Source organism: Zea mays, chromosome 1 (assembly GCF_902167145.1).
Source record: "Zea mays cultivar B73 chromosome 1, Zm-B73-REFERENCE-NAM-5.0, whole genome shotgun sequence".
NCBI classification, from domain to species: Eukaryota; Viridiplantae; Streptophyta; class Magnoliopsida; order Poales; family Poaceae; genus Zea; species Zea mays.
In genome coordinates this window covers 152519597-152532379 of record NC_050096.1, presented here as the reverse complement: position 1 = coordinate 152532379, position 12783 = coordinate 152519597, and the positions used below count along the sequence as shown (strand labels likewise).

The 12783-nt window shown below is 42.2% G+C and overlaps 1 protein-coding gene across 1 annotated transcript; it reads left to right on the top strand.

The window, feature by feature from the left end:
- The first annotated feature begins 1224 nt into the window (after positions 1-1224).
- Positions 1225-1986, top strand: LOC103639517 (uncharacterized). Its single transcript, XM_008662263.4, has 2 exons — positions 1225-1635; positions 1718-1986. Exons 1-2 carry the CDS (start codon positions 1292-1294, stop codon positions 1893-1895), a joined length of 522 nt encoding a protein of 173 aa, XP_008660485.1. The 5' UTR covers positions 1225-1291; the 3' UTR covers positions 1896-1986.
- Positions 1987-12783: the final 10797 nt, after the last annotated feature.

The window sequence follows — 12783 nt, the reverse complement described above, 5'->3', positions numbered from 1 at the left end:
TGCCATGGAAATTCAATGGATGTTACGCCCTCTTCATAATAGATCATGTTAAAAAGCATGTGACTTTTATCGACTTTACACCGACTCAAGATTGGTGTAAACACATGCCATACAAGAGGTTCGCGGAAGCGATTATCATGACCTCAAAAAAAATATAAGATTGCTTAGAGCAAGAAACGTTCTGGATGGGCGGAGGATATCTTTAAGTGGGAACATACAATTCAGACTGGTGTTCCAATTGACTTAAGGGGGTATTTTCTTCGTACCACCTTCTCAGCAGTTTAAATTTTTTCTATGATATTCATTGTATATAAAACATAGTTGCCCAAATATTATTCTATAGGTTTAATACCAGCTACCTCGTCCTACAAGCTATGGCCATGTGGGGGAATGACAGACCACTGAAATTTGTTGGGGTGAGTGTAGTACGTTCGTTTTATGTTCAAACTTACATTCTAGCTATCTCGTTCTACAATATAAAATGTTTTGTTCTCTTATGTCTTTGTCTGTAGGATGCAAAGACTCTTCGAAGGAACTTTGTGATTGACCTTTTAAGTTATGAGGACAATTCGTGCCGATATGCCATCCCTGCAAACATACAACAAAGACTTATCGATATCGCTAAAAAGGATTAGCTGATTAGTGAACAGTTGTCGACACATTTGTCTGTAATTAAAAATTCTAAATTAACTTTTTAGAATTAATTTGTGTGATATTGATAATGTTTTCCACACGTATTTTGCATATTATAGTGATGTTTGTCGTTCCGTATCAATGTTTCAAACAAATCTTTTACTTTCGTGAACAATTTAGCTAGCGAGGAGACAAGGCAGCGATTGAGTACCAGGATGAGGTGAGATGGGGAAATTGGTTAGTGGATGATTAGTTGAGTACTTCAAACTTGACTGTGCATAAGTATGGGATCTTCATTTTCATTTCTGTTGTGGGCTGTGCAGTCTATTCAATGTCGTTGAGGCAACAGTTACAAGATCCTGGAAGAAAACCCGTGGCAACTCTACACTACAATAAGGGTGATAAAGATGTCTCACCCAATGGAAGGTATGCTTGAAAGTTCCATTATATTAATTTGAATGATACATCTGATACATATTTTCATTTCTGTTGTGGGCTGGCCTCAGTTTATCCCTGGGACTTTGGCACTGTTTCTTTAACGGACTGGCGCAAGTATAGTATCAGATTTTAATGCGAACGACGAGGACAGCAAACTTATATAATGTGTTGCTGATATATGATGGCAGGGACGGTTAATTAAGCATTCCAATCCTCAGCCATGGCCGTGGACACTACTCAACCGGAGTACTGGCTCAACTGGAGGTTCTTGCTGTGCGCGCTCTGGGTCTACTCCTGCATGGCCTTGGCATTCTTCTTGATTAAGAAGTACGAGGTGGCCAGTTCACCGGACAGTAATGGCGATGACGGTGGAGACAGAGAAGAGGCGTTACCATGTGTCAGACCTGGTGTTGTTTATCTTGAAGATTGCTGGAAGACATGCCTTGAGGGTATCCACCCTGGCTGGCTGCTGGCATTTCGCGTTGTGGCCTTCTTCGTTTTGGCTTCACTGCTCGTGGTCGACATCATTACTGATGGATGGAGTATCTTCCTATACTACACTCAGTGAGCCCATTTTCATCACAAAATTAGTTCCACTACCAACAACTAAAAAAATTATGCTGAAATGATGTTGTATGTTTGGCAGGACGGGCAAATGTCGTATCTTTACCTTTTGCGTGGGGTACCCAGGCCGACCAGGTTGCGGCATAGGTTCTGAAAATTGTTGCATTTGTTGCGGCATACGTTTGTTCAACAGATACAGTAGCAGACCTTTTTATCATTGTCAGATCAATGTATTTTTCTGTTGCATTTGTTGGTTCTGAAAATTGTATAACTGCTCGACCTATTTTTGTCGTGGAAGGAAAACAAGCTAAACTAAAATGAGACAGGCAAATGCTCGAGTAAATGGACTTGCAGCTTAGCTTGACACTATGTTGTACAACTGTAGTATCTGTTCTTAACATCTGGTTACAAGACCTGAAAGCAGTTATATTTTTCTTTGTAGTATTAGTATCTGATGGCGAAACCTCGAAACAATCTTAGAACAGGTTCTAAATTGTATTACGTTCTTTTCAAATTGATAATGTGGTGATGAAAGATCGGGTCATGCTGACTTGTAGTTCAATATGGCCAGCAGCTCCAGCAGGGTGAGAAAGATCGTCATCAGGTTCTAAAGGATTTCTCAAAGTTGCTTGATGATCAGGTAATGCTATTAAATAGAAATATGTGCAAAGTCATTAGTTCAAACTCCCTGATCTGCTTTAACTTGCAGGCTTTAGGACAGCAGTGGCTACCTGTCAAAAAAAAAGAATGTCGTCTTTGTATGGACATCTAAGCATTAAATAGCTTTTGATTTGCTCAAAACAGCCTTGTGTTCGGCTTCAGTGTTGGCTCAACCCAACTTCGCTAAACCATTCGATCACCATTGAAACAGATGCATCGGGCAGCGGTGCTGTTGCAGGATCACCATCCATTAGCTTACATTAACAAACCTCTCGGTGTTAAGAACATGGGATTATCAGCCTTGCTATTTTATTGGCAGTAGATCATTGGAGATCCTACCTTCAGCATGGTCCATTTATTATTTACACTGATCCACGCAACATGTCCCATCTCAATGAACAAGTCCTAAAATAAAACACCTTGGCAGCAAAAGGTTTTTACAAAGCTTTTGGGACTCCAGTATCACATTGTTTACAAGAAGGGGGTCGACAATGGAGCAGCTGATTCCTTATCTCGCAGACCTCACCATCTGGAATCTATGCAGTGGCTAGCTGATATAGTGGCAGGCTATGCACAAGACCCGAAATCTATGCAGTTACTGGCGGAATTGTCATCAGGATCTTCTCAGCACAAATACTACAGTCTGGTTGATGGTGTTATTATCATTTATCAGATATAAGGGTCGTACCGGCGTGTTCGACAGCTATTTGCTTGGCCTGCTATGAAAGCAACTATCCGCCAATATGTCCGTCTGTTCTCAAGCCAAACCAGATCGGTCACGCTACCCCGGACTCTTGCAACCTGTACAGGTGCCTGCCCATGCATGCGTGGCAAGTGGTCTCTCTAGACTTCATTGAAGGACTGCCCAGGTCTGGAAAACACAATTGCATCTTGGTTGTCGTGGATAAATTCTCCAAGTTTTCTCATTTCCTGGCCTTGTCTCACCCATTTACTGCATTACAACTGTTTCTAGATTCCATCTATCGGCTGCATGGATTACCTGAAGCTATCATTTCTGACCGCGATCGTATTTTCACTAGCATTTTTTGGAAGGAACTATTCCAACTGTCAGACACTGAATTGCAGTCGGTGATATGATCTGGTATTTTTGAAGTTACAGCCCTACGTTCATAGCTCGGTGGCAGTTCGTGTTAATCACAAATTGTCCTACAAGTACTTGGGACCTTACCTTATCTTGGCCAAGATCGGCAATGTGGCTTATAAGTTGGAATTGCCCCCTTGTGCATCAGTGCATCCCAACTTAAAGCCCAGGTGCCACCGACGGTGTCGGTCTGTGATGCTAACATGGATTTGCAAGTTCCTCTTCAGGTGCAGGTGCGCTGGTCGGGTGCAGACGCGGCGCTCGATTCTTGGGAAGATGAAGTGGCGCTGCGCCAGCGTTTTCCTTCGTCAGCTGCTTTGGGGCAAGCAGCCTCAGCAACACATCCTCGGCAACGGCTTCGATAGCTGCCAGCAATAACACGGCATCACCACCAGAGCCGAAGAGTTTGGGCCGTCGCGCGCGTAGGCCTAATTCCAGGGTGGTGGGTCAATTGAATTGGGCCAAGGGCCTTGTAACGAGTACTTAAGGGAATGTTGTGAACGAGAAACGCTATGACGGGACGGGATACAGTATTGCTCCTGCCCCCACTATTCTTCTTCTTCCTTCCCACGCCATTCCTCTTCTTCCTTCCTCAGCAGCCGCCGACTGGGTCGGGGTCCTTTCCCTTGTTGGGAGCGACGGCGGGAGGGCGTCGATGGCTGCTGGGGCGACGTTGCTGAGGAGTTGCGGCGGCGGCGCTTAGAGGCGGCCGCCGCTGCGTGTTTCCATACAAGGCAAGGCAGGGCGCGCATGCGCATGAATCCAATTCCTGGATTAGATTCGTCGACGGTTGGAAGGAAATGGGGATTTATTTTGGCCCATCCCTTCATGGCCAGCAGATTTTTCATGGTCGTCCCGTCATTAAAACATTTCAAAAGACCTAATTCATCATGCAACAAAAAAATTGCATACCAGTAGTTCACTGCTCTTCTGAATGAATGATTGTTTGTAGTATGGTCTAAGAAGACATTTTAGCATCTATTGTATATGTTCACTGCTCAACCCAAACAATCGCTGGAGAGCCCAGCAAACCTAGCCAGCAGCAACTGCTGCTACTACTACTATTAGCAGGCGTCTGTCAATGAGCTGCTCCAAAATAAATAATGTGTCGTGTCATGCGGTGGCTCCTGCTATCATGAAGCTACACAATTATGCTCCACGGACCGGACGACCTTTCATCAGAAGTTGAACAAGCGCATCTGATCTCCTGGTTGCCACGCTGGACGATGATCTGCCTCTTTCTTCCTGTATGTAATCACCACCCCAACTCAGCAAGCGATTCCAACCTTTTCAGTATACATACATGCATGCGTACCCTTTCGTTATCCACATCAATGTCAGCGCCAGTGAATTTCCTGAGCAACATAGCGTAGATGCATGCTGAAGAACTGGATTAATTAGGAGCAAACCTTCTAAGCTGGTTTGCATATAGGTGGTGCAGCGCATTTGCGCCTAGAAGAAGCGGGTGGCGGAGAAGGCGCTATAGGGTAGCGACAGTTATGTGCCTTGTTTTCATAATTATTACCGTTGCAACGCACGGGCACCATACTAGTAATTATTTATTTTATGAATGTCGCTTTGCTCGAGTTGTGTGGTGCATCATTCATGCTGCTTTTGGGTTTTCCAGGCCTAATAGTGTTTCTCACATGTTCAGGTCTTGGTTGTGGGGCATTGAAAAAGAAAAAAAGCAACTAGTTCTGTTAGGGGCGGCTGCTGCTACTGGTCGTTATGGCTTTGCAGAAATAGGTTAGTATTTGATAAAAAAACATAACTTATCTCCTCTACAGGTTATCTTCAAAATTGTTAATTAGCTCTGTTCATGAGCTATTTTGCAGCGACCAACTTCAGAGAGGACAAGGTTGTTGTGGTATCTCAACACTTGATGCTAGTGGCCAAGGGTTTTTTACCCATGCACATGGGTGGTAGTCTATCCTTAGGATCGATTGTCATTAGTGTTTGAGTTCTACCATGTGGTCTTTTACTTTTTTTAGGTTGGGTGCATCCTGTTACACAGAGGCCTGAAGTGTTTTTTCAAGACTTTGTATCACCTATAGACTTGAAAATTCAATAAAATTTGCTTTATCAAAAAACCAAATCCATATATATTAAGAGCAAACCGAACGAGCATCGCTCTATCGCGGACCCAAGAGCAGGATCGTTGTCGACAGCACGCTCCTCCTGGTAACTTCAGAAATCTTAGTTACTGCATGACAGCAGATTTTCTACATGAAGTAGTGATAAAAATGTGTACTTTCACTTGGTTGCAAATCACCATATTTTAAAAAGCGACCAAATTGTTTACTTGGAACACCAGTGTATAGACTGAAGCTTAACATGCGACGATTCGCAGCAAGGTCTAAAGAGACCTTTCTTTGAAAAAAAGAAAAGGTTCCAACCAGATCTAACCTAGCAGAAACTGTTGTGTTAGATAACTAAGGTACTGTTTGAAAACAACCTAGTTTTTAAGAAATCAGTTTTTATTTTTTTAGGTATGAGAGCATAACTTCTTGGTTTTTAAGAAACTATAAATTCAATTTTTATAAATTAAGGCATAAACAGGTATGTTTGGAACTAACTCAGTTTTTATAAACTAGTTTTTTTAAGAAAAAAATAGGTGGTTCCAAACATACCCTAAATTCTGCTGTTTGAATAGTTGAGCAGATTTGCAGAATGTTTATTAAGGCTAGGATTGCGTGACAGCACAGCTAGTGTCTTTTGGAGCCTTCCTCATATGCAGACATGCAGTGTACTTCAAACTTGTAGGGTGGCTCCTCCTTTGACAAACACATAGATGTAGACGTGTAGGAGACAATACCATCAGCTTATTCTATTGTTCCGTTTTGACTAACTGCATCCCACAAACAATAAACAAATACTGTGGGACAATCTTTGCCCTGCAATATGACTTTTCTTTTTTATATATAAAAAATGATAAAAGTATCCTTATGGATACACAACAAGCATCGTTTTAGTCACTGCAAAGTTGCAGCAATATGTTTCGACCAATTAAACTATAAGTCCAATTGGATCTCTACATGCGAGGAAGCTTCAGTCACTAAACTTAGATGCAAATTAGGGAAAGAACAACTCTTAGATTGCAGCTATCTTATTAGGAAGAGAGGTTCTCTTTCACACTACTACACTAGCAACCTTTGATCAAATTCTTACATGAAATATTTACTATGCAGTAATCAAGAAGTTAAATTCTGTTACGATACATCTATTCATGCATCGGGGTATTTTCATGTTGCATGAGCATTGGACTTAAGATAAAGCATAATTTTTTTTGTGCAGCTAACCAACTACAATTTTTCCTTTGACAAGCACGACACAATGAGAAAATCTTAAAGGGGTCATTTGGATCTCTTTATTTTAAAGAAATTAGAATTTACTAAATAGAGTAGGTTATTCGTTTGGAATTTGCCTTTACACCACTTTTTAAAGTTTAGATATAAAACTATCCTAAATTCATAGGATGAAAGGTGAAACTTGATTTTATGTATAGTCTATGTTTCTACTCTGCAATTTATAAAATGTGCTTCGGTTCCTTTCGTATAGAAATATAATATATAAATATCTCCCTCGTATGACAACAGTAGTGTACAAATATATTTTATATAAAACCATATTAGTTTAATTGATCTATGTCTAAATTAAAATTATTATAATAAAATTTGATTCCAAGAATCGAAACGGGTATATGAGTTGGTTGCAATCATCGCTTTTTGTAATTGCATCAACATTTCAAAACGGAATCTAGACTGGATCCCATCAACCCTTTTCAGCTATCCTGTCTGGACCACCGAGTGTAGACTGGATCTTAGTATGCAACAATTCAAAACAATTTCTAAGCTTTTGAAGTTGCCGACATTAACACTTATTCTCATCAATCCTTGTCTGGAGATTCTGGACTGTAGAGTGTGGACTGAAATCAGTTAGCTACCTAACCGAAACAGCTAGCAAACTAAATCCAACTGTCTGACTACTTCAACTGTACCGTACTTAACACTAATAGAAAAGAGATCAAAGCCTACAATGTAGTTTAATTTTTACAGACAATTTCAGTTATCAAGTGTCCGTGCTATTTTTAATGGCAGTTTCTTAAGAAAACCGTCACTAAAAATCCATGATTTCTAGAGGCGGTTTTTTAAGCAACTGCCACTAAAAATTGATTTTTATTGGCAGTTTTCTTAAGAAACTGTTACTAAAAATCATTTTTATCATAATTTTTTGAGTTTTTCAAATGACCTCGTATGAAAAAAATACCAACATAAACATTGTAGATCTCTAAAATTTTATGAGACTTTGTATTTGACAACATTTTTATTTGAAATCATTTTGGCTCTCAAAAATTACATCTAAATTTGTCAAATTTAAGATGCAAATTTTGCAAACAAACTCGGATGGGAAAAATACCAAAATAAAAGTTGTAGAACTTCAAAAGTTATGAAACTTTTTAGGTGACAACTTTTTCATTTCAATTAGTTTATGACCTCAAATAGTCAATTTATAGTCGGATTGTTCTAATATATGAGCAACAAAACTGCAATATAGACATGAAGTAAGTGATAGACGAAGTGGTCGTCGAGAGGGCTACGCGTAAGGGTGATGTTGTGGGTTCGATTTTCATTGGCCACGTAGCCACAAATTTTGCGCGATAAATGACGCGACTTGCAACGGAGACGGGCGTACACATTTTATGGTTTCTGGAAAAGATTTTCACTGGCGGTTTTATTACCTCAACCGCACTGCCAGTGCTAGGGACTAGAAATAATTATTTGTACAGATAGATAACTGACAACCACCAATGGGAATAATAAAAACGGGTTTTAAAAAGAAAAAACTATTTTAATCAGGAGAGGTTGTGGGTTCGATTACCATCGCCCGCATAGCCACAAATTTTGTGCCAAAAAAAGGACGTGACTTGCGACGGAGACGAGCGAACACATTTTATTTTTTCTGGAAAAGATTTTCACGGACGGTTTTATTGACTCGATGCACCGCCAGTGCTAGGAACCGGTAGAAAAATTTATTTGTACAGACGGATAACTGACAAACGTGGGCGGAACACTACAGGAATCCTAATGATTCCCGTCGGCCAATATAATTCCCGTCGGCCAGGGAAAAAGCCGACAGGGATAATGTAACTCCCGTCGGCTAGACCGTAGCCGACGTGCATAATGTAACTCCCATCAGCCAGAGCGTAGGCCGACGGGAGTTAACTTAACTCCCGTCAGCCAGAGCATAGGCCGACGGGGATTACTTAACTCCCGTCGGCCAGAGCGCAAGCCGACGGGGATTAGCCTTTTATGAGCACGCGGGCGAACCCGCGCGGGCTCATTCTCTACCGTTCTTCCTGGCCGCGCCGCCGCCTTCTCTGTCTGCCCTAGCCGCCGCCGCCCCTCCCCGCCGCCGTGCCATCCCGCCCGTCCTCGGCGCCGCCGCTCGCCCGGCCGCTCGTCCCCGCCGCGCGCCCGCCCGTCCGCCGCCGCCGTGCCCGCCCTCGCTCGTCTCCGCCGTGCCCCACACCGCCCACATCGCCGCCGGGCCTCCCATCGCGCCCACAAACGCCGTCGCCGCCTCTCGGAGCGTCGTCGCTGCCTCCTCGAGCGCCGCCGCCGCGCCCAAGCGCCGCCTACGCCCCTGACCGCATCTCCGAACCGACTACGACACCCACGTGAGTTAATTATGTGTGTACATGTTAATGCATGGGATTGTGAATGTTAATTATGTGTGTACATGTTTATTTTCGTAGGTTTTTTATGGCCGACGGGAGTTAACTTTCATGTGATTAGTATTAATTTAATAACACATGTGATTAGAGTGTGATTATAGTTAATTTAATATCACATGTGTGGCTTCATGTTAGGTAATTATTAATTGTATTATTATAGTAGATTTAACTTATACTATTGAATTGTTAAATTTGATGTTATTTATTGATTAGATTTAACTTATAATATTAGAATGTATGAAGGTTTCGATATTGATTAATTTGATGTTATTTATGTGTATATATAATTATTTATGTATATATATAGTTTTACTACTTACCTATAGATGTATATACGTGTGACGTGTAGAAACATGATTGTCTCACACACACTCTTTACTCGTACACAGCCGCAATAATGGGTGATAGACGTGATTGGATGTATGAAGGTTTCAAGAAGGGTGGGTGTCACACTAGTGAATGGTTTTTGTAGCAGTATAGGGTAATTCTCGTCGGCCCAGTTAATGATGTATTTATGTTATGTGTGATATATGTTATGTGTGCAGAAATAGTGACCTAATTTAGTGCTGTTTTTGTAGCAGTATAGGGTAGTTCTCGTCGGCCCAGTTAATTCCCATCGGCTATGGTCAAACCGACGAGAATTAACTAATAACGCTCGTCGGCCCAGTTAATTCCCGTCAGCCATGTAGGGCCGACGAGAATTAATTAATAACTCCCGTCGGCCTGGGGAACCGACGGGAATTAATAAATGACGCCCGTCGCCCAGCAAAACCGACGTGAGTTAGCCTTAATTCCCGTTGGCCACTAACTAGCCGACGGGAATTAATTATTCCCGTCAGCCACCGACGGGGATAAACTTATCCCCGACAAGGGACGCCTGGCGGCTGACAACCGACGGGAATAAGCCCTAAACCGACGGGAATTACTTATTCCCGTCAGTTTAGGGCTTATTCCCGTCGGTTTCTGGCCGACGGGAATTAAGTGCTTTCCTGTAGTGGAATGACGGTCGACATAATAAAAACGAGTTTTAAAAAGAAAAAAAACTATTTTAATTAGGGGTGGCCTCACCAAGGCCATGCCCTAGATCAAAACGCGTTTGGATAGAGCCCAATTCGGTCTCTTGACCCAGTTGGTTAGGATCGTCTCCAAGAACTTCCACTTCAATTTGTAGATCCACTATAGGATTGTGATTGACAATATTCAGCTTCGGTTGTAGGTTTGACACTACGTGATTAATCTGATCCAAGAGAAAAAAAAATCAACGATATTATCAAGTCACGTGAAATCTTACTTCATAGTTTATTTTTGTGAAATACACAATACAACATAGATGCTCACAATGTACACACAACTCACCCTAAGAACACAAACATGCAAACTCTACCCTTATGAACAATTTGAAGACCGGACCAACAAATACCGAAACAAGGCAACTGCTTTGGGGGTTCATTTGATGGATTGTAAAATTCTAATTAGGAACAAGGTATATAAAGTACCGAGGGGGAACTTTCTGATGAAGGTGGCAGAGGAGGGATTTAGAAGTTTTAATTTGCATTTACAAAACTACTAATGAAGGGTGATTTATGTGTCATGCCTTCGGCTAGATATGTGCTTTGGGGGCACCTTTGTAGCAACTAGCAGTAACCTTGTACTAAAATTTCAAGCTAATCCAAATTCTTGTAATCTGGTTGAGTTAGCTTATGAGCTGAGTTATAGTCTATTTTTTCCTTAAGTACATTTTTAGAAAACAATAATGTAAGTCTTGGGGGCCTTCGTCTTCCGAAGGTCCTCAAAAACACGACTAACAAGTTTTCCTAGTATAATACATTCACAGGGACCTTCGACCTTGGGATGAAGTTATACACGTTACGAAAAGCGTGGTCTCGGAGAAGGATGAACCAGTTCCGAAGCTACGCATGGAGTAACTTCGGCTTAGCGATGGAAAATGAAACTGACTTAAAGAGGAAAATGCTATCTAGTCCTCGATAGATTATCCTTAAGTCAATAACAAATGTCAAGGGCTTGGATGTAATGTTACACAGGCTGTGTCATGTGCCTATAAATAGATGAACAGTAGCACCGTACTGTTCACGCTTACTTGTATTCACTCGCACGTCACTCTTGAGCTAACACCTTCTGTCAAGCCGAAGGTACAAATGTAATTTATTGTTATTCATGTTTGTCCATGATATGATAATGAGAATATAAATAATCTGTCGATTCAATATGATTGTTCATGTTATTCTCCATGTTTCATATACTTCTACCTTCATTATCACATACTGAGATGATGAAGATATGTCTTGCATAACCTTTGTCTAGAGATCATTATATCCTAAGGGAGATAATGCTTTGAAGGACGAAGGTCTTTAATCATTAACATTTTGTGTTGCCTTGTTCTTAACTCATAGCATTTGAGAACAAGTCTCCAACATTGGCGCCCACCTCCGGTGAGCTCATTCGACCACCTTCGGCAAGTTGTGACCTTCGTCATGCCGCCGAAGAAAGCTTCAGCGCTGGGGGCTGCATTGCAACCACTGGACGTCAACCAAGAAACACTGCGTGAAGCTAGAAGCCAAAAAAGGAAGGCTACAAGTCCAACACCTCAAGAGGAGGAGCTGGACCAAGAAATAAGGGACCTCGAAGCTATCCATCAACAGGTCCAGAAGAAGAAGGAGAAGATGCTTCGTCTCTCCGATCTACAGAAAAAGATCGATGAGGCTGCTGAGGAAATGCGCCATCTCACTCAAGATGACCAGGACCGAAGACCTCAACGCAGAGAGCTTCGTTAGGACAATTCCTACGACGATGATGAATGGTATGATGATTTCCACCATGGAAATTTTGCTTTTGATGATGCTTCTCCTCTGTCAGCAGAACTGCAGGCTACCCCATGGCCCCCATCATACAAGCCACCCCAGCTCTCCATGTATGATGGGCACTTAGATCCGAAGCAGTTGCTGATGAGCTACAAAGCAACCATATCTTCATATGGGGGGCAATACTGCAGTCATGACGAAGTCCTTCGTCATGGCAGTCAAAAATGTTGCACAAACCTGGTACTCCTCTCTTCGGCCAGGAACAATCACATCATGGCAGAAGCTGAAGGACATATTGATCACCAGTTTCCAAGGGTTTCAAATGAAGCCGGTTATTGCTCAAGCTTTGTTCCAGTGCACGCAAGACCACGAAGAATACCTCCAGGCATATGTCCGAAGGTTCTTGCGTCTAAGAGCACAAGTGCCCACAGTGCCCAATGAAATCGTCATTGAGGCCATGATCAAAGGGCTTCGACCAGAACCTATGGCTCAATACTTCGCCAGGAAACCCCCTCAGACTCTGGAGAAGCTGCTCTAGAAAGTGGATGAGTACATCCGGGCCGATAATGATTTCTGCCAGAGAAGGGAAGAAGCTTATAGGTTTTCTAAGATGACTAGGGGCTTCGGAGGAAGAATCCACCCTAGGCATGTCAGATCAATCCACAACTCCAGTCATAGTGATAATAGAGGAAGCAAGTTTTAGAGGCCACAACATAGCTCTCAGTCTTCAGGGCAACAGCAGAGCTCTTTCAGGCCACCAGCTCCAAGGGGCAGAGGCAGTAGGGGCTTCAGAGGAAGATATGGGGATCAGCCCAGGAAACTCTATTGCTTAT

What these genes read in the sequence shown, in the direction of transcription:
- LOC103639517 (XM_008662263.4), top strand. Translation starts at nt 1,292, where the DNA reads ATGGCCGTGGACACTACTCAACCGGAGTACTGGCTCAACTGGAGGTTC. An exon ending in ATCTTCCTATACTACACTCA is followed by an intron (nt 1,636 to 1,717) that starts GTGAGCCCATTT and finishes TATGTTTGGCAG; the next exon opens with GACGGGCAAATGTCGTATCT.